Genomic DNA, 23,976 nt, shown 5'->3' with positions numbered 1-23,976 from the left:
ATTTTTTACATCCGCGCCCCACGCGGTAGTACCGCTCCAGGCTTGCGGTAGTACCGTGTTGGATTTTTGCATGGATCAAAACTCAGCGGAAGTTGCCACGGATGTATTTTTATATGTCCGTGCCTTCCCAGCCTAGTCCATTTCTGCCTTGTGGTAGTACCGCAAGGGGGCGCGGTAGTACCGCGCCAGCGGTTCTACCGCTCCATGCCTTAGCGCGTCAGGACAGGACTTAGGCTCTGCCGTGGCTGCGGTAGTACCGCGGTCCGCCGCGGTAGTACCGTGAGACCGTGCGGTAGTACCGCAGGTCGCGGGCTGGTTAAGTGGATAACGGTTGGATTTGTTCTCTCACTACATAAGGGGTGTCTTCTTCTCCGAGTTGACCACCTCTTCCATCCCTAAGCTCCATTGTTGCTCCAAGCTCCATTTTCGCCCGATCTCTCTCCCTAGCCAATCAAACTTGTTGATTTTCTAGGGATTGGTTGAGAAGGCTCCGATCTACACTTCCACCAAGAGAAATTTGATCCCCCCACTAATCCCTTGCGGATCTTATTACTCTTGGGTGTTTGAGCACCCTAGACGGTTGAGGTCACCGCGGAGCCATATTCCATTGTGGTGAAGCTTCGTGGTGTCGTTGGGAGCCTCCAATTAAGTTGTGGAGATTGCCCCAACCTTGTTTGTAAAGGTCCGGTCGCCGCCTCCAAGGGCACCAATAGTGGAATCATGGCATCTTGCATTGTGTGAGGGCGTGAGGAGAATACGGTGGCCCTAGTGGCTTCTTGGGGAGCATTGTGCCTCCACACCGCTCCAACGGAGACGTACTTCCCCTCAAAAGGAAGGAATTTCGGTAACACATCCTCGTCTTCACCGGCTCCACTCTTGGTTATCTCGTGCCTTTACTTGTGCAAGCTTATTTGTGTTATATCCCTTTCTTGCTTGTGTGCTTGTTGTTGTTGCATCATATAGGTTGCTCACCTAGTTGCATATCTAGACAACCTACTTTGATGCAAAGTTTAAATTGGTAAAGGAAAGTTCAAAATTGTTAGTTGCCTATTCACCCCCCCCCCCCTCTAGTCAACTATATCGATCCTTTCAGGGGTCTAGGGTTCATCCGGGTGGGGATATTTATGGGGTCTGGATGGGCCAGGGTGGACCAGTCCGACCTGGCGGACGCGTTCAGGCGTGTTTGACCAGGCACTGACTGGGCCGTCCATTTGGTCTGGACTCATTTTTATTTTTTACTGTAAGCCTCTCCTTTGGTTCATATAGTAGGAATATCGTAGGAATATGAAACTTGTAGAAATTGAAATGCCATGTATTTAAAATCCTATGAATAGAAGCAGAAAAAGAGATGCCATTTGGTTCAAATGATAGGGATTTTTTCATTGAGTCCAGACTAAAGTTTATTTTCTTATGAAATGTGAAGAATTCCTTCATAGAATAAGATTCTATTCCTACAAACCAAATGGACTCTTAAGGATTTTTTTCTAAAAAAACATATTATGTAGAATTTCTATAAATTTTCTTCAAATCAAAGGAGGCCTCAGTTTGGAGAGCCCGGCGTTGGAGTTGGCCTGGCCCAGTTCAGTGCCGAACTCCAGCGCAGAGAATTTTCTTTTGCAGGCCGCATGCACATCCAACCTCCAAGCTAATCAACCATGCTTCCCTAAAAAAAGCTAATCAACCATGCAGCCTAAAAAAACTATTCAACCATGCGGACGTCCAAGCAACCGCCTCATTCCCTTCAATCCCTGACACGCGGGCCACACCATAGTGGTCACCCTCAGCCTCAGCTACAATAAGCTCCATCCATTTCATGCTCCCAAATTAACAAATGAACGCTGAACATGTCCATGAGCAAAGTTAGTTAGAGCCGGACACACACACACACACACACACACACACACACACACACACAGCTGGAGATCTCGACGCTGGCTGGAAACTGATTAACAACACCAGAAACCAGGAACCAGAAAAACAATTGCCGAATTTGCTAATTATTAATGCTAATGGCATGGTCACAACAACTCACGCGATGGGCTGGTTGTTGGTACGTCGAGGTAACGGGCACCAACCGGGGCGACGGCGACGGGGGGCCTACGGCGTTAGTCTGCAGGTTGCGCGCACCGCTGTTAATCAGTGGCCTCGTTTTTTTCTCTCTCGTCTCCGCCACCGACAGAAAGAGGGGGGAGGGGGGCTGTGTCACCGTGCGTTTATTCCCCCGAGGTGTCGGCTTGCATGTGTGGGTTCGACCCTCGTGGCAGGCACCACCCCGACGCCATTAGTTTAATGAAGCTCCCAAACGATTGCTGGTGATCGGGCGTTTCCGGCTTTGCCCCTCGCGTCTGCGGACCGACAGAGGCAGGCCGCGGCTGCGACTGACGGGATCAAACGCTGCTCGAGTCCTGTGGAACGGCGAAGGCCCAGCAAATTATTAGCGAGTAAGTGGAACGGCACATCGGAGCTTTTGCTGTCCGTGCATGGCGCATCGCTATCTCTACCCTCCGGTGTTTCAGAGCGACTGAGAGACAAGTGTGTCCGCGAATCCTCTTGCTTCTCCTTTTCCCAGAGGTGTCGTGTTTTCCATATGACGCAGTGTGTCGGTAGGAATTTAGTTAAATCTGGTCGGATGGGCATCACGAATCACGTGTCGTGAGCAACACCAAGGAATTATTTTCGCTTACTTAGAGCAACTCCAATGAGCGACCCATTTCATCCGCGGCCATCCGTTTGGGTCGGCGCGGACACAAAAGGCGGCCCAACGCGCCGACCCAAACGGACGCGCGTCCGTTTTTCGTCCGCTGGCGACCCATTTCTGGCCCATTTTTTAGCCTGATTTGCATCGGCGCGGACACGTGCCGGCGCGCGCGCTCGCCTACTCCTGTCCCCGGGCCCGCTGGTCTGTGGCACATTGGCCTCCCGTCTCACCCTGCGGCCAACAAAGCACTACTCTCGCCTCCTCCATCACCGCCGCCGCCGCCCATTTTTTCCGGCGACTCTTCCAGCTGCCGCCGCCTCCACATCCGCCCAGCAACGCCGCCCCCTCCCCCCCCCCCCCCGTCGCCCTCCGCCGCCGTTTTGCCGCCGGGGAGCAAACTGCTTCCCACCGCCGCTTCCCCCACCACACAGCCGCCCGTCTCCAAGAAGCCGCCTCGCCGCCCCTGCCACATCCGACCGGCACGCTCGTCGGACGCCGGCAGGGCAGCTAGCTGGTCTGTGGGCGCCGCAACTCCCCTCGCCGGCCGTCTCCTTCGTCGACGCCCGCAAGCTGTTCGACAGTTTGCCAAGGTACTAAATGGACTCCGCCGACGAGTTCTTTTTCCACAATTTCCTTTGCGACTCCGACGATTCGTCGTCCGACGACGAGGAGGAGATATTGGCTGCCGTGTTGGTGTTGGAAATATGCCCTAGAGGCAATAATAAATGGTTATTATTATATTTCTTTGTTCATGGTAATTGTCTATTATTCATGCTATAATTGTATTGTCCGGAAATCGTAATACATGTGTGAATACATAGACCACAAAGTGTCCCTAGTAAGCCTCTAGTTGACTAGCTCGTTGATCAACAGATAGTCATGGTTTCCTGGCTATGGACATTGGATGTCATTGATAACGGGATCACATCATTAGGAGAATGATGTGATGGACAAGACCCAACTTAAGCATAGCATAAAAGATCGTGTAGTTTCGTTTGCTAGAGCTTTTCCAATGTCAAGTATATTTTCCTTAGACCATGAGATCGTGCAACTTCCGGATACCGTAGGAGTGCTTTGGGTGTGCCAAACGTCACAACGTAACTGGGTGACTATAAAGGTGCATTACGGGTATCTCCGAAAGTGTCTGTTGGGTTGGCACGGATCGAGACTGGGATTTGTCGCTCCGTGTGACGGAGAGGTATCTCTGGGCCCACTCGGTAATGCATCATCATAATGAGCTCAATGTGACTAAGGCGTTAGTCACGGGATCATGCATTGCGGTACGAGTAAAGAGACTTGCCGGTAACGAGATTGAACAAGGTATTGGGATACCGACGATCGAATCTCGGGCAAGTAACATACCGATTGACGAAGGGAATTGCATACGGATTGATTGAATCCTCGACACCGTGGTTCATCCGATGAGATCATCGTGGAGCATGTGGGAGCCAACATGGGTATCCAGATCCCGCTGTTGGTTATTGACCAGAGAGGCGTCTCGGTCATGTCTGCATGTCTCCCGAACCCGTAGGGTCTACACACTTAAGGTCCGGTGACGCTAGGGTTGTAGAGATATATGTATGCGGAAACCCGAAAGTTGTTCGGAGTCCCGGATGAGATCCCGGACGTCACGAGAGGTTCCGGAATGGTCCGGAGGTGAAGAATTATATATAGGAAGTCCATTTTCGGCCACCGGGAAAGTTTCGGGGGTTATCGGTATTGTACCGGGACCGCCGGAAGGGTCCCGGGGGTCCACCGGATGGGGCCACCTGTCCCGGAGGGCCCCGTGGGCTGAAAGTGGAAGGGAACCAGCCCCTAGTGGGCTGGGGCGCCCCCCTTGGGCCTCCCCCCATGCGCCTAGGGTTGGGAACCCTAGGGGGGAGTTCCCCCTTGCCTTGGGAGGCAAGGCACCCCTTCCCCCCTTGTGGCCGCCGCCCCCCCCCCCCCTGGATCTCATCTCCAGGGCTGGCGCACCCCCCCAGGGGCCTATATAAAGGGGGGAGGGAGGGCAGGACACAACAGCTTGGGCGCCTCCCTCCTCCCCTGCAACACCTCTCTCTCTCTCGTAGTAGCTCGGCGAAGCCCTGCACGAGACCCGCTACATCCACCACCGCGCCGTCGTGCTGCTGGATCTCCATCAACCTCTCCTTCCCCCTTGCTGGATCAAGAAGGAGGAGACGTCACTGCACCGTACGTGTGTTGAACGCGGAGGTGCCGTCCGTTCGGCACTCGGTCATCGGTGATTTGGATCACGGCGAGTACGACTCCGTCATCCACGTTCATTGGAACGCTTCCGCTCGCGATCTACAAGGGTACGTAGATGCACTCCCTTCCCCTCGTTGCTAGTACACTCCATAGATGCATCTTGGTGAACGTAGGAAAATTTTAAAATTATGCTACGATTCCCAACAGTGGCATCATGAGCCAGGCCTATGCGTAGTTACTATGCACGAGTAGAACACAAAGCAGTTGTGGGCATTGAGTTTGCCAATTCTTCTTGCCGCTACTAGTCGTTTCTTGTTTCGGCGGCATTGTAGGATGAAGCGGCCCGGACCGACCTTACACGTACGCTTACGTGAGACAGGTTCCACCGACTAACATGCACTAGTTGCATAAGGTGGCTAGCGGGTGTCTGTCTCTCCTACTTTAGTCGGAACAGATTCGATGAAAAGGGTCCTTATGAAGGGTAAATAGAAATTGGCAAATCACGTTGTGGTCATACGTAGGTAAGGAATCGTTCTTGCTAGAAACCTACAAACCACGTAAAAACTTGCAACAACAATTAGAGGACGTCTAACTTGTTTTTGCAGCAAGTGCTATGTGATGTGATATGGCCAGAAGATGTGATGAATGATATGTGATGTATGAGATTGATCATATTCTTGTAATAGGAATCACGACTTGCATGTCGATGAGTATGACAACCGGCAGGAGCCATAGGAGTTGTCTTTATTATTTTGTATGACCTGCGTGTCATTAAATAAACGCCATGTAAATTACTTTACTTTATTGCTAAACGCGTTAGCCATAGAAGTAGAAGTAATCGTTGGCGTGACGACTTCATGAAGACACAATGATGGAGATCATGATGATGGAGATCATGATGATGGAGATCATGGTGTCATGCCGGTGACAAAGATGATCATGGTGCCCCGAAGATGGAGATCAAAGGAGCATGATGATATTGGCCATATCATGTCACTATTTGATTGCATGTGATGTTTATCATGTTTTTGCATCTTATTTGCTTAGAACGACGGTAGCAAGTAGGATGATCCCTTATAATAATTTCAAGAAAGTGTTCACCCTAACTGTGCACCGTTGCGAAGGTTCGTTGTTTCGAAGCACCACGTGATGATCGGGTGTGATAGATTCTAACGTTCGAATACAACGGGTGTTGACGAGCCTAGCATGTACAGACATGGCCTCGGAACACACGCAATACACTTAGGTTCACTTGACGAGCCTAGCATGTACAGACATGGCCTCGGAACACGGAGGACCGAAAGGTCGAGCATGAGTCGTATAGAAGATACGATCAACATGGAGATGTTCACCGATCTTGACTAGTCCGTCTCACGTGATGATCGGACACGGCCTAGTCAAATTCGGATCATGTTTCACTTAGATGACTAGAGGGATGTCAATCTGAGTGGGAGTTCATTAAATAATTTGATTATATGAACTTAATTATCATGAACTTAGTCTAAATCTTTACACTATGTATTGTAGATCAAATGGCCCACGTTGTCCTCAATTTCAACGCGTTCCTAGAGAAAACCAAGCTGAAAGATGATGGCAGCAACTATACGGACTGGGTCCGGAACCTAAGGATCATCCTCATAGCAGCCAAGAAAGATTATGTCTTAGAAGCACCGCTAGGTGAAGCACCAATCCCTGAGAACCAAGACGTTATGAACGCTTGGCAGCAGCGTGCTGATGATTACTCCCTCGTTCAGTGCGGCATGCTTTACAGCTTAGAACCGGGTCTCCAAAAGCGTTTTGAGAAACATGGAGCATATGAGATGTTCGAGGAGCTGAAACTGGTTTTTCAAGCTCATGCCCGGGTCGAGAGATATGATGTCTCCGACAAGTTCTTCAGCTGTAAAATGGAGGAGAACAGTTCTGTTAGTGAGCACATACTCAGAATGTCTGGGTTGCACAACCGCTTGTCTCAGCTGGGAGTTAATCTCCCGGATGACGCGGTCATTGACAGAATCCTCCAGTCGCTTCCACCAAGCTACAAGAGCTTTGTGATGAACTACAATATGCAGGGGATGGAAAAGACCATTCCCGAGGTATATTCAATGCTGAAATCAGCTGAGGTAGAGATCAGAAAAGAACATCAAGTGTTGATGGTGAATAAAACCACTAAGTTCAAGAAGGGCAAGGGTAAGAAGAACTTCAAGAAGGACGGCAAGGGAGTTGCCGCGCCCGGTAAGCCAGTTACCGGGAAGAAGTCAAAGAATGGACCCAAGCCCGAGACTGAGTGCTTTTATTGCAAGGGAAGTGGTCACTGGAAGCGGAACTGCCCCAAATACTTAGCGGACAAGAAGAAGGCCGGCAACACCCAAGGTATATGTGATATACTAGTAATTGATCTGTACCTTGCCAGTACTCGTAGTAGCTCCTGGGTATTTGATACCGGTGCGGTTGCTCATATTTGTAACTCAAAACAGGAACTACGGAATAAACGGAGACTGGCGAAGGACGAGGTGACGATGCGCGTCGGGAATGGTTCCAAGGTCGATGTGATCGCCGTTGGCACGCTACCTCTGCATCTACCCACGGGATTAGTTTTAAACCTCAATAATTGTTATTTAGTGCCAGCTTTGAGCATGAACATTGTATCTGGATCTCGTTTAATTCGAGATGGCTACTCATTTAAATCTGAGAATAATGGTTGTTCTATTTATTTGAGAGATATGTTTTATGGTCATGCCCCGCTGGTCAATGGTTTATTTTTGATGAATCTCGAACGTGATGTTACACATGTTCATAGTGTGAATACCAAAAGATGTAAAGTTGATAACGATAGTCCCACATACTTGTGGCACTGCCGCCTTGGTCACATTGGTGTCAAGCGCATGAAGAAGCTCCATGCAGATGGACTTTTGGAGTCTCTTGATTACGAATCATTTGACACGTGCGAACCATGCCTCATGGGTAAGATGACCAAGACTCCGTTCTCCGGAACAATGGAGCGAGCAACCAACTTATTGGAAATCATACATACCGATGTGTGTGGTCCAATGAGTGTTGAGGCTCGCGGAGGATATCGTTATGTTCTCACTCTCACTGATGATTTAAGTAGATATGGGTATGTCTACCTAATGAAACACAAGTCTGAAACCTTTGAAAAGTTCAAGGAATTTCAGAGTGAAGTCGAAAATCAACGTGACAGAAAAATAAAATTCTAACGATCAGATCGTGGTGGAGAATTTTAAGTCACGAATTTGGTACACACTTAAGGAAATGTGGAATAGTTTCACAACTCACGCCGCCTGGAACACCTCAAAGAAATGGTGTGTCCGAACGTCGTAATCGCACTCTATTGGATATGGTGCGATCTATGATGTCTCTTACCGATTTACCGCTCTCATTTTGGGGTTATGCTTTAGAGACTGCCGCATTCACTTTAAATAGGGCACCGTCTAAATCCGTTGAGACGACACCGTATGAATTATGGTTTGGGAAGAAACCTAAGCTGTCGTTTCTAAAAGTTTGGGGATGCGATGCTTATGTCAAGAAACTTCAACCTGGAAAGCTCGAACCCAAATCGGAAAAATGCGTCTTCATAGGATACCCTAAGGAAACTATTGGGTACACCTTCTACCTCAGATCCGAAGGCAAGATCTTCGTTGCCAAGAATGGGTCCTTTCTAGAGAAGGAGTTTCTCTCGAAAGAATTGAGTGGGAGGAAAGTGGAACTTGATGAGGTGATAGTCACCCCTTCCGAGTCGGAAAGTAGCGCAGCACGGGAAAATGTTCCTGTGGTGCCTACACCGACGGGGGAGGAAGTTAATGATGATGATCATGAAGCTACAGATCAAGTCACTGAACTTCGTAGGTCCACAAGGACACGTTCCGCACCAGAGTGGTACGGCAACCCTGTCCTGGAAATCATGTTGTTAGACAACGGTGAACCTTCGAACTATGAAGAAGCGATGGCGGGCCCGGATTCCGACAAATGGCTAGAAGCCATGAAATTCGAGATAGAATCCATGTATGAAAACAAAGTATGGACTTTGACTGACTTGCCCGATGAGCGGCGAGCCATAGAAAACAAATGGATCTTTAAGAAGAAGACGGACGCAGATGGTAATGTGACCATCTACAAAGCTCGACTTGTCGCTAAGGGTTATCGACAAGTTCAAGGGGTTGACTACGATGAGACTTTCTCACCCGTAGCGAAGCTGAAGTCCGTCTGAATCATGTTAGCAATTGCCGCATACTATGATTATGAGATATGGCAGATGGACGTCAAAACGGCATTCCTTAACGGCCTCCTTAAGGAAGAGTTGTATATGATGCAGCCGGAAGGTTTTGTCGATCCTAAGAATGCTAACAAAGTATGCAAGCTCCAACGCTCAATTTATGGGCTGGTGCAAGCATCTCGGAGTTGGAACATTCGCTTTGATGAGATGATCAAAGCGTTTGGGTTTACACAGACTTATGGAGAAGCCTGTGTTTACAAGAAAGTGAGTGGGAGCTCTGTAGCATTTCTCATATTATATGTGGATGACATACTATTGATGGGAAATGATATAGAATTCTTGGAAAGTATAAAGGCCTATTTGAATAAGTGTTTTTCAATGAAGGACCTTGGAGAAGCTGCTTATATATTAGGCATCAAGATCTATAGAGATAGATCAAGACGCCTCATTGGTCTTTCACAGAGTACATACCTTGACAAGATATTGAAGAAGTTCAATATGGATCAGTCCAAGAAGGGGTTCTTGCCTGTATTGCAAGGTGTGCAATTGAGCACGGCTCAATGCCCGACCACGGCAGAAGATATAGAAGAGATGAGTGTCATCCCCTATGCCTCGGCCATAGGGTCTATTATGTATGCCATGCTGTGTACCAGACCTGATGTAAACCTTTCCGTAAGTTTGGTAGGAAGGTACCAAAGTAATCCCGGCAAGGAACACTGGACAGCGGTCAAGAATATCCTGAAGTACCTGAAGAGGACTAAGGATATGTTTCTCGTTTATGGAGGTGACGAAGAGCTCGTCGTAAAGGGTTACGTCGACGCCAGCTTCGACACAGATCTGGATGACTCGAAGTCACAGACCGGATACGTGTATATTTTGAATAGAGGAGCAGTAAGCTGGTGTAGTTGCAAGCAAAGCGTCGTGGCGGGATCTACATGTGAAGCGGAGTACATGGCAGCCTCGGAGGCAGCACAGGAAGCAGTCTGGATGAAGGAGTTCATTACCGACCTAGGGGTGATTCCCAATGCGTCGGGCCCAATGACTCTCTTCTGTGACAACACTGGAGCTATTGCCCTTGCGAAGGAGCCCAGGTTTCACAGGAAGACCAGGCATATCAAGCGTCGCTTCAACTCCATTCGTGAAAGTGTTCAAAATGGAGACATAGATATTTGTAAAGTGCACACGGACCTGAATGTAGCAGATCCGTTGACTAAACCTCTCCCTAGAGAAAAACATGATCAACACCAGGACGCAATGGGTGTTCGATTCATCACAATGTAACTAGATTATTGACTCTAGTGCAAGTGGGAGACTGTTGGATATATGCCCTAGAGGCAATAATAAATGGTTATTATTATATTTCTTTGTTCATGGTAATTGTCTATTATTCATGCTATAATTGTATTGTCCGGAAATCGTAATACATGTGTGAATACATAGACCACAAAGTGTCCCTAGTAAGCCTCTAGTTGACTAGCTCGTTGATCAACAGATAGTCATGGTTTCCTGGCTATGGACATTGGATGTCATTGATAACGGGATCACATCATTAGGAGAATGATGTGATGGACAAGACCCAACTTAAGCATAGCATAAAAGATCGTGTAGTTTCGTTTGCTAGAGCTTTTCCAATGTCAAGTATCTTTTCCTTAGACCATGAGATCGTGCAACTTCCGGATACCGTAGGAGTGCTTTGGGTGTGCCAAACGTCACAACGTAACTGGGTGACTATAAAGGTGCATTACGGGTATCTCCGAAAGTGTCTGTTGGGTTGGCACGGATCGAGACTGGGATTTGTAGCTCCGTGTGACGGAGAGGTATCTCTGGGCCCACTCGGTAATGCATCATCATAATGAGCTCAATGTGACTAAGGCGTTAGTCACGGGATCATGCATTGCGGTACGAGTAAAGAGACTTGCCGGTAACGAGATTGAACAAGGTATTGGGATACCGACGATCGAATCTCGGGCAAGTAACATACCGATTGACGAAGGGAATTGCATACGGATTGATTGAATCCTCGACACCGTGGTTCATCCGATGAGATCATCGTGGAGCATGTGGGAGCCAACATGGGTATCCAGATCCCGCTGTTGGTTATTGACCAGAGAGGCGTCTCGGTCATGTCTGCATGTCTCCCGAACCCGTAGGGTCTACACACTTAAGGTCCGGTGACGCTAGGGTTGTAGAGATATATGTATGCGGAAACCCGAAAGTTGTTCGGAGTCCTGGATGAGATCCCGGACGTCACGAGAGGTTCCGGAATGGTCCGGAGGTGAAGAATTATATATAGGAAGTCCAGTTTCGGCCACCGGGAAAGTTTCGGGGGTTATCGGTATTGTACCGGGACCACCGGAAGGGTCCCGGGGGTCCACCGGGTGGGGCCACCTGTCCCGGAGGGCCCCGTGGGCTGAAAGTGGAAGGGAACCAGCCCCTAGTGGGCTGGGGCGCCCCCCTTGGGCCTCCCCCCATGCGCCTAGGGTTGGGAACCCTAGGGGGGAGTTCCCCCTTGCCTTGGGAGGCAAGGCACCCCTTCCCCCCTTGTGGCCGCCGCCGCCCCCCCTGGATCTCATCTCCAGGGCTGGCGCACCCCCCCAGGGGCCTATATAAAGGGGGGGGAGGGAGGGCAGGACACAACAGCTTGGGCGCCTCCCTCCTCCCCTGCAACACCTCTCTCTCTCTCTCGTAGTAGCTCGGCGAAGCCCTGCACGAGACCCGCTACATCCACCACCACGCCGTCGTGCTATTGGATCTCCATCAACCTCTCCTTCCCCCTTGCTGGATCAAGAAGGAGGAGACGTCGCTGCACCGTACGTGTGTTGAACGCGGAGGTGCCGTCCGTTCGGCACTCGGTCATCGGTGATTTGGATCACGGCGAGTACGACTCCGTCATCCACGTTCATTGGAACGCTTCCGCTCGCGATCTAGAAGGGTACGTAGATGCACTCCCTTCCCCTCGTTGCTAGTACACTCCATAGATGCATCTTGGTGAACGTAGGAAAATTTTAAAATTATGCTACGATTCCCAACAGTTGGTCCATCACCACCTCAACAGCCAGCGTCCGTTATTTCGTGGCTCCATTCCGGGCCACCTTCCGGCGTTGAATCGCAACTGAGAGAGCGCGCATTTCCTTCTCTGGAAGGACTACTTTGATACAACAAACCCGTTGTTCAAACATCACAAATTCCGCCGCTGGTTCCGTATGAGTAGGCATGTTTTCAACCATATCAGAGAGGGAGTGGTCGGCTATGATGACTACTTCGAGTGCAAAGAGGATGCCGTCGGCAAGATTGGTTTCTCCTCTTATCAGAAATGCACTGCCGCCATCCGAATGCTTGCATACGGAGTGCCCGGTGATCTCATTGACGAGTATGTCCGTATGAGCGAGTCTACATGCCTAGAGTCCCTGTATAAGTTCTGCAAGGCTGTGATTGCTGTGTTTGGCCCTGAGTACTTGAGAGAGCCGACAGCTGAAGATACAGCCCGTTTGTTGGCGATGAATGCCAGCAGGGGCTTCCCGAGGATGCTTGGCAGCATAGACTGCATGCACTGGGAGTGGAAGAACTGCCCTTCTGCTTGGCAAGGGCAGTATAAGGGACATGTCAGGGCTTGCACTGTCATACTAGAGGCCGTGGCGTCTCAAGATCTCTGGATCTGGCACTCTTTCTTTGGCATGTCTGGATCACACAATGATGTCAACGTGCTTCAGCGCTCGCCGGTGTTTGCTAGGCTTGCCGAAGGCAACAGCCCACCGGTGAACTTTACTGTCAACGGCCACAACTACGAGAAAGGGTACTATTTGGGTGACGGTATCTATCCTCAGTGGACCACTATTGTCAAGACAATACCCAACCCTGTCGGAGAAAAAAAGGAAAAGATTTGCCCAAAAGCAAGAGAGTGCTAGGAAGGATGTCGAGCGTGCCTTTGGTGTTTTGCAATCTCGATGGGGCATCGTTCGGTATCCTGCTAATACTTGGAGCACGCAGAAACTATGGAAGGTGATGACTGCTTGTGTGATCATGCATAATATGATCGTAGAAGACGAGCGCCCGAAACATCTGTACGATCAAGGCTTTCAGTTTCAGGGTGAGAATGTTGTGCCTGAGCATGGAGTAGCGGCAACATTTGAGCAGTTCACTCAGTTTCATGAAGACATGCGTGATTGGGAAACTCACGTGCAACTGCAAAATGATTTGGTTGAGCATACGTGGACTCATGTTGGCAACCAATAGATGTATCTTTTTTTATTCGTTTGCAAAACTATGTGAAACATTTTTATTTGTATTTGGCTTGTAAAACTATACTATTTATTTGGGCGGCCAGACTATTTGGCTTGTTAAACATTTTCATTTCACAAATATGTTTGAATGCAAAATCAATGTAAAATTGGGCGGCCAGCCGGCCACGCCTGCACATATGGGTCGGCGCATTGGGCGCGCTGCCGACCCATATCAAAAACAGAGCGGACGTCGGGCGGGCAGCCGATCCAAACGAAGAAAAAGCGGACGAAATCGCCGTCCATTTGGATCGGCCGTTGGAATTGCTCATACGGTCAGTGGCAAACATGTTACTGTAGATGCTTAACGGTCTAATATGTTTGTGACCGAATGTAGCACCGGCGCACTTGGCCGCCGAAGTGAATGTACAACTCCATCAACTATGTTCGAATTTTTACACCTGTGTATTTACCATGTAGGTTTTTTTTAGAAAACATGTAGGGCTTTTCTCTTACAATTTTCTTTCAGAAAAAAGTAAGAACAAATTTAGCACATCAAGACAAGACGAAAATTTCGTCTTATCAAGATTCATATGTCGGTGGTTGGAGAGAACAGTTGTGACGAAATATGCATTAGGACTCGGCGCTAAGGACATCTACTACCGGGCTTTCCAAACTGATCGAACGGACGGCCCAGTCAGTATTCAATTACAAAACGGTGACCCAGCCGCGACTGAGCACGCTTGCCACGTCGGACCGGCCTACACTGGCCCCACTCCAGACGAACTCTAAACCGCTGTCAAAGCCCACTCCACTCTTCGTCTCCTTCTCTTCCCGTCCATGGCAAGTTCTGGCTGCGAGCGGCTGGCTGCACGGAAGACTTTTTGTTGGCGTACAACTCAGTTGGCTAAACTCCTTCAATATTTTCAAGACCGAAGTGGTCTACGTCACCTCAATTGCAGTCCGGCATTGGAGCTCGGCTGCACGAAAGCACCGCCGCGCGGGGAAAACTTCAACCCGAGGTGTGGTGTGAAAATAATAAGGCATTTGATAAAGGCCGAGAACTTAAAGGGGCTCTTCGGATGCCCGACGTGTGTACTCCCATACGTACTCCGGTGATCCACAAGGACGAAAATGGATGATTTGAACCTACTTTCAAGACCGACGACTGAAGAAAAGGAGCAGATCGGTGACATATGGCAATTGCCCCCCCCCCTCTCTCCCCCCCCCCCCCCCCCCCCCGGTGCAGGTTAGAATGACAAGGGCAACACCTTGAGTAGCAAGACAACGGTCTAATGACAAATCGTCGGTGAAGGTGTGTGTCACTGCAAATGCGGTGATGATGTCTTTGCCATCAACTTTCCCGTTTCCCTCGCCTTACGGGCAACCTAGTTTCGTCACTACTTTGTGGAGTTGAATTTTTGTATGACACATTGTGTATGATAACTCAAACCCAATTCGTGGGCCATTGCAAACCATATTCCATTGGTGCAAAACATGTCTAATATTAGGTCATCAAACTTTGTCAGATTTAGTGAAGTTTGTTGATGCGGAACTGAATGTGGCCAAGTTATGTTCAAAGCATATCTAGCATTTTGACGTCAAGCTTTGTCGGTAGTACAAAATTTGGCTCTCTCCCAATGTCCTCCACCACCAAATCCAGGAGGTTGCAGTCCTTGTCCTCGACCCAACGGAAAAAAAAACTACAAGACCAAGTCTTTTTCTTGATCAAATTAGCCCCTCTTGAGTAGATGACATGTGTCTTTCTAGATCTCAAAGCACTCTTTCTACCCCAACGCGTTGGCTTCGTGTGGCGCAGCACCTAGTAGCAGTCTCTTTATGTGGCCGCAACAAGGTTCACCTCTAAAGGAACTGCCATCTTCAATGGCAATGCGACAATTGAAGCTAGGCAACAACCACAAGAGATGTCTTTGTGGGTACAGTTGCTCTGTGCTGGATCGGAGGATGGACGCGCTGGATACCCATATGCAACCCTTCCACGGTAAGATGCACTATGGTGGCTCTAGGAGCAGAGCTATAGGGTGGTGAGTCGCATCCTCCAGCTAATATGGACACGAGGCTACAGAAAGGTGACATGGGGCAACAACCCCTAGGTGGAGGTGAGAATGCCGAGGGCAACGCCTTGAGTGGCAAGACAACAATTTGGTGGCAGAGCAGTGGTGGAGGTGTGAGTCATCCCAAGTACGGCGATGATGTCTTTTTTTGAACACAGTACAGACGCAAGCGTTCATATACACGCGCATACACTCATCCCTATGAACGCACACACGCACAACCTACCCCTATGAGCACCTCCGAAAGACTGAACCGGCATATCATCAACATTCTTGGTGTTTTATGTGGGTATGACAATCAACACCGTTTGTCTCAACTTCGGGGCAACCAAGTTTGGCAGTACTTTGTGAAGTTGGTTTCTATGAGAAGCTTTTTGTTTGACACATATGTTTGGTAAGGCTAGAACCAATGTTTGCATCATTGAAATCAAATTCGATCGACGTGGTTGCAATATTAGTCGAGAAACTGGTGCATGCATATCCTAAGCGGCGGCGCGGGGGGGGGGGGGGGGGGGGGGGGGGGGAGGTTGCATGGCCCTAGCTGTGTCGGTAATTCGCAGGGACATGCACGTCCGGGGCATGCATGCATGTGCCCACCCATTTTGCTTCAAGATTGATGCACTAGTTTGTGTCGTTAGCCCTTAATCGTTGCACCAGGGTCAATGCATGACAGCTTTTGCCAGAGTTGCATGTATCATCCACCCCACCTTCCATGCTTTTTCATCTTATCTCAAATTTTGAATCTATTGCATCTTTTAAACCAAAAGTCCAAATTAAGTTTTGTTTGCGTATTCATTGCAATGAGCACTTTCGAACAAGATCAATTTTGAATGCATTTAGATACCTTTTTAAATTTTTACCAAGCTTCGAATATATAAAATTTGATAGTTGTAATATTAAGTTTTACAAAGTTTCACCAAGTTTTATCAAATTTCGTTTGCTTTTACGGGTTTACAGTTTAGGGCTTAAGGGTTAAGTTTTAGTACTCCCTCCGTTCCTAAATATTTGTCTTTCTAAAGATTTCAATAAGTGACTATATACGGAGCAAAATGAGTGAATCTATACTCTAAAATATGTCTATATACATCCGTATGTGATAGTCTATTTGAAATCTCTAAAAAGACAATTATTTAGGAACGGAGGGAGAAATATTTTGACACCAAGCTTTGTCAGATTTAGCAAAGTTTGCTGATGCAGAAGTGAGCATGGCTAGTAGTGCTTTTGTTTCAAACATGTGCTATGTTTTGGCATCCGACTTTGTCAGATTTAGCAAAGTTTTGCTCATGCAGAATGATCTCCGGAACAGACATCCAAACACCCCACTCCCGAGCGCCATGGCCGGGGCAGAGGTCGCAGTCCCTGTCCCAGCTCCCGACGAGTGACATCCATCGCCCAATAGGGAACAGCTGTACGAGCGGAGGGCATTTCCGTCCGAACCACCTCGGAGGTTGGGCCGTCACATCCGCGGGAGAGAAAAAAAAAGGGAGCCCCCTCCCCGCGATATAATTCCCACCGAGGCGCGCAAGGAAGCGTCCGTGAGGGAGCAGACTCGCAGACGGAGCGCGTCTCGTCTCGTCGCTGTAAAAACTGGGGAGACGGCCGCGGCCGCACATGCTTTAAGTCCCACTCCCTCCTCCTCCACCACCACCTGCTCAGTCGCCTCAGATCTCCAGCTCCCCCCTTCATCGGCGGGCGCGGCCGCATTCCTCGCCGTACAGAGCGGAGCGGGGATCGGTGGGTGGGTAGGTGCGGCTGCGGGAGAGTGTCGGTGGAGGAGTAGCGGGGCAGGAAATGGCGCCGGTTGGTGGCGTCGCCGGGAGCTCCAGATCCGCGGCCTGCTGCGCCGTGCTGCTCGCGGCGGTGCTCTTCTTCTCCGCACCGGCCACCACAGGTTCGGCTAGCTCCCCTCCTTCCCGCCCGCCCGGTCCTCCTCTCTCTCCTTCTCGTGCCTCGTCGTCGTGCCGGGAGCCGGCGACTCGGTATACGGATCCCGATCGCCGCGGAGCATCGCTGAGATCAAGGCGGTCGCACGGTTCTGCTCTGCGCGCGGGTCAAATGCCCATTCCAGTTTAGTTAGTGCTGTCGGTGTCGGTGGCTTCTAATTTTGATCCCACCGGGTTAATTCTGTCCGTTCATTTCGAGCTTGTCCGCATTCTGAAGCCAAATTAGGAAGCTATCCATATCTGTGGGACGAGCGATCTGTCAAGCTTCCCCGCTGCCATTCTGCTGATTCTTGTTCACACTTGCTCGTGTCGAGCTCTGTGGCGATAGATCTGTCCAGGAGGGAAGCGAATCAGTAAAAAACATGTCGACCAATTGTTTTGCTGCTAGAAAGTATCCAGCGGATAGATCCTGCAAACTGCAATTATGGTGTACTCCGTAACATAGAGTGCATCTAGCATGTCGATTGAACTTCTTTCTTTAGTTTGTTTCCATATGAGTATCTGATCTATGCACCCTTTGTTTGTTTGTTCACGCAGAGGCTTATGATTCGCTGGATCCAAATGGCAACATCACCATAAAATGGGATATTATTTCGTGGACTCCTGATGGTTATGTTGTAAGTAGCACCTCTTCACATCAACAGCTCTGTCTTCCATCTCAACCTATTAGCCTATTATATATTAGCTCATGATTTGACCTTGACAAGTAGCATGGCTAATAGTTGGTCACAAACTTTGCCACAAACAATATAGTAGCCACCAAGTGCAATTACCAGCAGATTTTGGATATCCGGTCACCTCTACTTGGATCATGATCTTTTTTTCCCAAACTTGTCATGTGCAGGCAACAGTCACAATGTTTAACTACCAGCAGTTCCGACACATACCTGCACCTGGGTGGCAGCTGGGGTGGTCGTGGGCAAAGAAAGAGGTCATCTGGTCGATGGTGGGGGCTCAGGCTACTGAGCAGGGTGATTGCTCCAAATTCAAGAGTGCCCCTCCCCATTGCTGCAAGAGAGATCCAACGATTGTCGATCTTCTTCCGGGCACCCCATTCAACCAGCAAATTGCTAATTGTTGCAAGGCAGGAGTTATAAAGACATTTAACCAGGACCCAGGAAATGCAGCATCCTCCTTCCAGATTAGTGTAGGTCTTGCTGGGACTACCAATAAGACGGTTAAGATGCCGAAAAACTTCACCCTTAGGGCCCCAGGTCCAGGGTACACATGTGGGCGTGCTCTTGTTGGCAGGCCTACCAAGTATTACTCGTCAGACGGGCGCAGGGTAACCCAAGCTCTCAGTAAGTTGCCCACTCATTGCTCTTCACTGCTTGCTCTATATTGCTTTAATACTTTGCGCAAATGCATTAGCAAGTTACACTAATTGAGCTAAACACATCTTAGTACCACTTTTGTATGTTTGTGCTCCTTAATTGTGAATGAATTTTATGTTATAATATGTGTAGGATTAGTGAAAGATTGAAAGGATTGAAACGGGAAGTGATTCATTTTCGAGAGGAGATGAGTTCATCACCTAGGATTGATGTTAGCTGATATTTATTTTAAAGTAAACCACCGCTAAGCCTGATAATATCTTAACTAGTTTTGTTCACTTGCAAATAATGCATGTCAAATGCAGGAAACATCAGATTGGTTGCATATAGTTTTTATGCTTTATTGCTTTTAATGTTCTTTATTTAGTGGGTATTAACCAAAGAAATTCACTATTGGCAGTGTCGTGGAATGTAACCTGCACATACTCCCAATTCCTTGCTCAGAAGACTCCAACCTGCTGTGTATCTCTCTCATCGTTTTATAATGACACTATTGTGAACTGCCCAACGTGCTCTTGCGGCTGCCAAAACAACATTACTCGTCCAGGAAGCTGTGTAAAGTGAGTTAATAATCATTACTGTTTACTATGCTTCCTATTAAGTTTCCAACTTTCTGCAAATTCCTTACTAATCCTATCCATTTTACAGTGACAATTCGCCTTATTTGCAATCTGCCATCAATGGCCCTGGCAAATTAACCGGCCAGCCTCTTGTCCAATGTACTTCCCACATGTGCCCGATAAGAATCCATTGGCATGTGAAGCTCAACTACAAGGACTACTGGAGAGTGAAAGTCACCATCACAAACTTCAACTACCGCATGAATTATACAGACTGGAACATGGTTGCCCAGCATCCTAACTTCGATAATATCACAAAGCTGTTCAGCTTCAACTATAAGCCACTTACCCCATATGGAGGCCGCATAAGTAAGTCACCTTGTGAACTATTTTAATTAGTTTCTGACTTAGAGATGTGCCTCCTATCTGACGTGTTTATCCCTCCCATTTCAGATGACACCGCAATGTTCTGGGGAATGAAGTTCTACAATGATTTGCTCAATCAAGCTGGTCCGCTTGGAAACGCGCAGTCAGAACTACTCATGCGGAAGGACTCAGAGACTTTCACCTTCCAAAAAGGATGGGCGTTTCCACGGCGTGTGTACTTCAATGGTGATAACTGTGTCATGCCGTCTCCCGATGACTATCCATGGTTGCCTAGTGCAAGCCCTCTGACAAAACAACCATGGACGCTCCCACTATTGGTGTTCTGGACTGCGTTGGCTACTTTGCTGGCTTATTACGTATGATGAAACGAGACCAAGAGATTCAGCGAGCTTCAAGGCGCTGTCATGTTCCACGAGGTGCGCGGCAACAGGTCATTTGTTCATTCAATTCCACTGTTGCATAGAAGACGCGGGTGCCGCGCTGAGGAAAGCTGATAAGTGTGTGTGTTTTGTAAGTTAAAAAGGGCTGAAAATGTGTTTCTTGTTTTGGTATATACTGGCCATGAAACTTTGGTGAACTTAGTTACTCGAATTTAGGTAATTATGGTTGCACCTTCTGTATTTTATAGCAGACGCAGACATTTTAATTGAATCATATGACTGCCTTTCTTGTAGTGATTGTATGGGTTACATAATAATGTTTTGTACAATTTGTTAAACCGAGAGATGCTGTTGGTTGAGATAACAATCTAGCATTGTTTTTCCTGGCCCCCCTTATGTTTGAAGCAAGTGCTAGAAATAACACAAATCAAAAGAAGCACGCGACAGTACTCAGGCTAGGCTGAACAGAGACGTGCCTAAGATCACAAAACTACTACTTACAATGTACAGCACAAAAGGCATGCTCCATGAAAGAGTTCTCTGTCGGCTCTTTTCAGGATTCTTACTAGGGCATGCTACTACATCGTTTCTCATCCCTTGCATAAGATCATATCGGTATCCATCTACGAAAGATCTCTATTGCAGCGAAACTCCCCCTAGTCTGTCCCTTTTTGATATAGAAAGTTCCAGCAAAAAAGGCATGAAAGAGTTCTTCTCTATCTGCACATTGTATGAACTTGGAAAATTGCAATCATGAAGCAGTAAATGGGCGTGCTTGCTACTTACCAGGTTGCCTTCCTGATCATTATGTTTAACGGGTTGCTTCTGAATTCAAAGAGGTAAGCTGCTAGTATGCTGCGCCGTTTTGCCCCCAAATAGCACCATTTTGACGGCAACAAGATATGCCCGTCTACCTTTCATTCTTCTGAAAGAAAATGGTATGCTCATCAGCAGTTAGTTTGGAGAACAGACTGACGGCGCTAAATGAATTTTCTGTTTTAGATCAGGCCGTTTGTACACATCTGACTGCGTTTACCCATATTTCATTCAAGTAGTGGAACTGGGAAGCAGATCTCCTCGATGATCTAGAAAACATCTTCCATGAATAATCATCAGACAACATTACTGATCAAACAAGAGGAACTAGAATCATTCAGAGCAAAGAAACCGAAACATAACAACGTTACTACAAATTACAGAACACGTCAGGATATATAGCAGCATAAGAAATCCTGGAAACAATTTACCTTTTGAAGGACGCTGTTTCCAAGCCCTCAGAAACATATTCATCTGCAGCGAAGCATGACCAGCCATTGTTGAAGGGGGAGCCATGCTATTGCTTCGGCTTGGAAGTTTCATGGTGTTGCCTCTGCCGAGTCCCAGAGATCAGAGGACATATGCTGCCTATGGCCTGGCATATATACCCATGAGGAGTCAAAGATGCAGTGCAGTGGAAGGATCAGAGAGATGGTTCACCCGTAGCTGTTGGTTTGTTGGCTGGTTGCAGTTGCAAGCAAGCCCCAGGTTGAGAAGATCAGCACCACCTTCCACATGCTGGTTTTTGCTCCGCCTTCAAGCAACGCCATCCATTCCAAGTGAGACCTCTGCACAATACTATCAGGTAAGGTGTACATTTCCAGGTTACTAAGCAGTAAAAAAAAAATGGACAGACCAAGTGCTAGAAGCTCTGACACCAGGTGAGGTCTGGGAAAAGATTATACGAGGCAAGCCTTACTCTGCACAATGCAATGCATAGAGACTGCGTCAAACCCAGGTCCTAGGTTACTAAGCACAACAGTAGCACATGATAAAATTTCTTCAACTCAGAAATATCAAGAGAGGGGGCGTCAAAAGCTACCTGCTATCTGTCTGAAGTCTACTGCCCAACTATCTACACCATGTGAGGTGACACAAGGGGAAGAAAAACGAATAGGAAAATATATGGACGAAATGCTTGCACGGGAAGCTTTCAACAAATGTCGACTCAAAAGGAGGGGCCAACAAATTCCAGTTTGCATCTTGAAAGTTACGAAAGAACAAGTTACACAAAAGTCTTCAGGGTTATTCAGGAGCAAGTGAGAGATTGAAAAATCACAATATTCAGATATAGCAGTACTGTGGCGCATCCCACGAAAACAAGAAATATAGAAGCAGTAATGGCATGGAAGAAATCTGTGCCAGCAGCTGCCTCAAGGTGTAAGAGGGTTTACATCACACACATGGTTCAGGTCTTGAAATGAATCCATCCATAGAATGACATATTGATAAAATAGTACCACCAATTTTGTGGACAAATATTTGACTCAAGTACCTAAGGGCTCAATGTCTTCCCCTTTGGACAGAAGTACATAATCTCTCCATCCATAACCAGCTATAAATGTGTTGGTTACCCCAAAATGGTTCTTCAATCAACCTATAACCAGTCATCACTTCCTTCGTGCATACAATATGGCAACCACGGCTGATATCCCGACTGCTGCTACCGGAATGGCCCAGTACTGCACAGCGTAAGCCGCCAGCTTGCTGGCGAAGTCCTTGTCCTGCTCTTTCCTGAAAACCTCCATCTCAGGCATGTCAGGTGTTTCGTCCAAGTCCAATTCCCCAATGAAGTAATCCTTCATTAACTCCTTGGCATCCTTGCTGTGGCCCGCATCTTCAAATTCCTCGGTGCCATCCATACCTTCAAACGTATTATCATACATGAGCAGACAGCCTAAGAGAAAATAAAATGCGTTGAAAAAGAACATGAAAACAGGAGGAGAGAAGCAGTACCAGTCACGGCAAGCAGAACATCAGCACCCCCAGGATGGTCATCCAAATACGCGGTCACATCATAAATCTGCATTGTATTCATCAACAGGACATGAGCTCGCCACACAATCAGAGTAGGGGAACATATTGCCAAGTAGTATTGTAATGCCTATCTACTCTCTGCTGACACAAATTCTATTTGTTCCAAAGCCCTCAACAGAGGCATCTGCCGTGGTTGCTTTCAACAGAGGAAAGCAACCTCCACAAATAAGATACCCCAGCACAACTGTCCCACGACCATGAGGATTAAACCTTGCATTGCCACCACCCAGTATTGGTGCCTAGACTAGCAGGCCACGCCACTCGCAGAGACGTTCGGTCTCGATTCCTGCAGCCTTCTCACTAACAAAGCGAGCGCGGGATCTCCCAGGCATTCGGTCGAACAGGCTACGGGCGGGGGTCGAAGCCCAACTAGCAACGACGAAGCGCGTCCATACACCTTACCTACCTACCAACCTACCTACCGATGTTACGGGCACTATTGCTGAAGCCAGATCGGCAGCGAGGGGTACGAGGGGGGCGCTAGCGGCGGCGCTACCTTGCCGTCGACGACGATCCAGCAGTCCTCGGGGGTGTTGTGGAGGGCGGCCTCCTTCATGCTGTACAGCTTCGTCAGCGTCGGCATCCCGCTCTCGCTTTCCCAGTCCGATCGGCGAGGGGCGAGGGCGGGGGCGAGGGAATACTGCTGTACAGAGTGGGTGAATCTGCCCCGGCTTGCAGAGGAAGAAGGAGGGTGGGTATCTGGATTCTGGACCAGGTATCTGTTCTTCAATCTGCCGCCGCTTGCCTTGCAGAGAAAGAAGAACTGCCTTGGGTGGGGATTTCGGGGAGTTGGGGGTTGGGTTTAGGCCTCGTGGGCCTAGGATAATGGGTCGTCACAGCCCGCCAGCAACCCCGCCAAATTGATGGCCCATATCCCGCAGAGGTAGTTTTTTTTTGTCTGATGGGCAGGAACAGAGGGATGTTTGCTAGAAAAAAAAAAGAACAGATTGGTGTTCAATCGTACATACAATAAAAAACACATTCCCCCGTTCCTAAATATAAGTCGTTTTAAAGATTCCACTATGGACTACATAAAATGCGAAATGTATGAATCTACGCTCTAAAATATATTTATATACATCCACATGTAGTC

At 48.2% G+C, this 23,976-nt stretch overlaps 3 protein-coding genes across 5 annotated transcripts in view; 1 reads left to right on the top strand and 2 right to left on the bottom strand.

The window, feature by feature from the left end:
* The window catches only part of LOC141022147 (uncharacterized), a 35,574-nt gene extending 13,481 nt beyond the window's left edge, over positions 1–22,093 (bottom strand). The window contains exons 1-3 of one of the 3 annotated variants that reach the window (XM_073498209.1): positions 21,278–22,093; positions 21,067–21,155; positions 20,817–20,955 (exon numbers count right to left, since the gene is read on the bottom strand). In XM_073498209.1, the coding sequence (XP_073354310.1) occupies positions 20,817–20,836 (20 nt within the window). In that variant the 5' untranslated portion in view covers positions 20,837–20,955; positions 21,067–21,155; positions 21,278–22,093. The remainder of the gene's footprint in view (positions 1–20,816; positions 20,956–21,066; positions 21,156–21,277) is intronic. The other 2 variants (XM_073498210.1, XM_073498211.1) reach the window with 2 other exon arrangements.
* Positions 16,800–20,323, top strand: LOC109777393 (COBRA-like protein 3). The gene is made up of 6 exons (XM_020336034.4): positions 16,800–17,317; positions 17,907–17,986; positions 18,214–18,670; positions 19,104–19,263; positions 19,352–19,632; positions 19,717–20,323. Exons 1-6 carry the CDS (start codon positions 17,218–17,220, stop codon positions 20,010–20,012), a joined length of 1,374 nt encoding a protein of 457 aa, XP_020191623.1. The 5' UTR covers positions 16,800–17,217; the 3' UTR covers positions 20,013–20,323.
* Positions 22,094–22,253: 160 nt separating the features above from the next.
* LOC109777394 (cytochrome b5) lies at positions 22,254–23,664 on the bottom strand. Its single transcript, XM_020336035.4, has 3 exons — positions 23,380–23,664; positions 22,803–22,869; positions 22,254–22,710 (listed from the first exon to the last, which is right to left on the bottom strand). The coding sequence occupies exons 1-3, from the start codon at positions 23,464–23,466 to the stop codon at positions 22,457–22,459; spliced, it is 408 nt and encodes a 135-aa protein (XP_020191624.1). The 5' UTR covers positions 23,467–23,664; the 3' UTR covers positions 22,254–22,456.
* Between the last annotated feature and the right edge of the window lie 312 nt (positions 23,665–23,976).

This window comes from Aegilops tauschii, chromosome 5 (genome assembly GCF_002575655.3).
Source record: "Aegilops tauschii subsp. strangulata cultivar AL8/78 chromosome 5, Aet v6.0, whole genome shotgun sequence".
NCBI lineage: Eukaryota > Viridiplantae > Streptophyta > Magnoliopsida > Poales > Poaceae > Aegilops > Aegilops tauschii.
This window is presented reverse-complemented; position numbering and strand designations above follow the sequence as displayed.

Excerpts from the sequence above, each read along its gene's own strand:
- LOC109777393 (XM_020336034.4), top strand. The coding sequence starts at position 17,218 with ATGGCGCCGGTTGGTGGCGTCGCCGGGAGCTCCAGATCCGCGGCCTGC. Across the intron at positions 17,987-18,213 it reads GGACTCCTGATGGTTATGTT|GCAACAGTCACAATGTTTAA; the intron begins GTAAGTAGCACC and ends TGTCATGTGCAG. Across the intron at positions 19,633-19,716 it reads CCCATATGGAGGCCGCATAA|ATGACACCGCAATGTTCTGG; the intron begins GTAAGTCACCTT and ends CTCCCATTTCAG.
- LOC109777394 (XM_020336035.4), bottom strand. The coding sequence starts at position 23,466 with ATGCCGACGCTGACGAAGCTGTACAGCATGAAGGAGGCCGCCCTCCAC. Across the intron at positions 22,870-23,379 it reads GGATCGTCGTCGACGGCAAG|ATTTATGATGTGACCGCGTA; the intron begins GTAGCGCCGCCG and ends AATACAATGCAG. Across the intron at positions 22,711-22,802 it reads TGTTCTGCTTGCCGTGACTG|GTATGGATGGCACCGAGGAA; the intron begins GTACTGCTTCTC and ends ATACGTTTGAAG.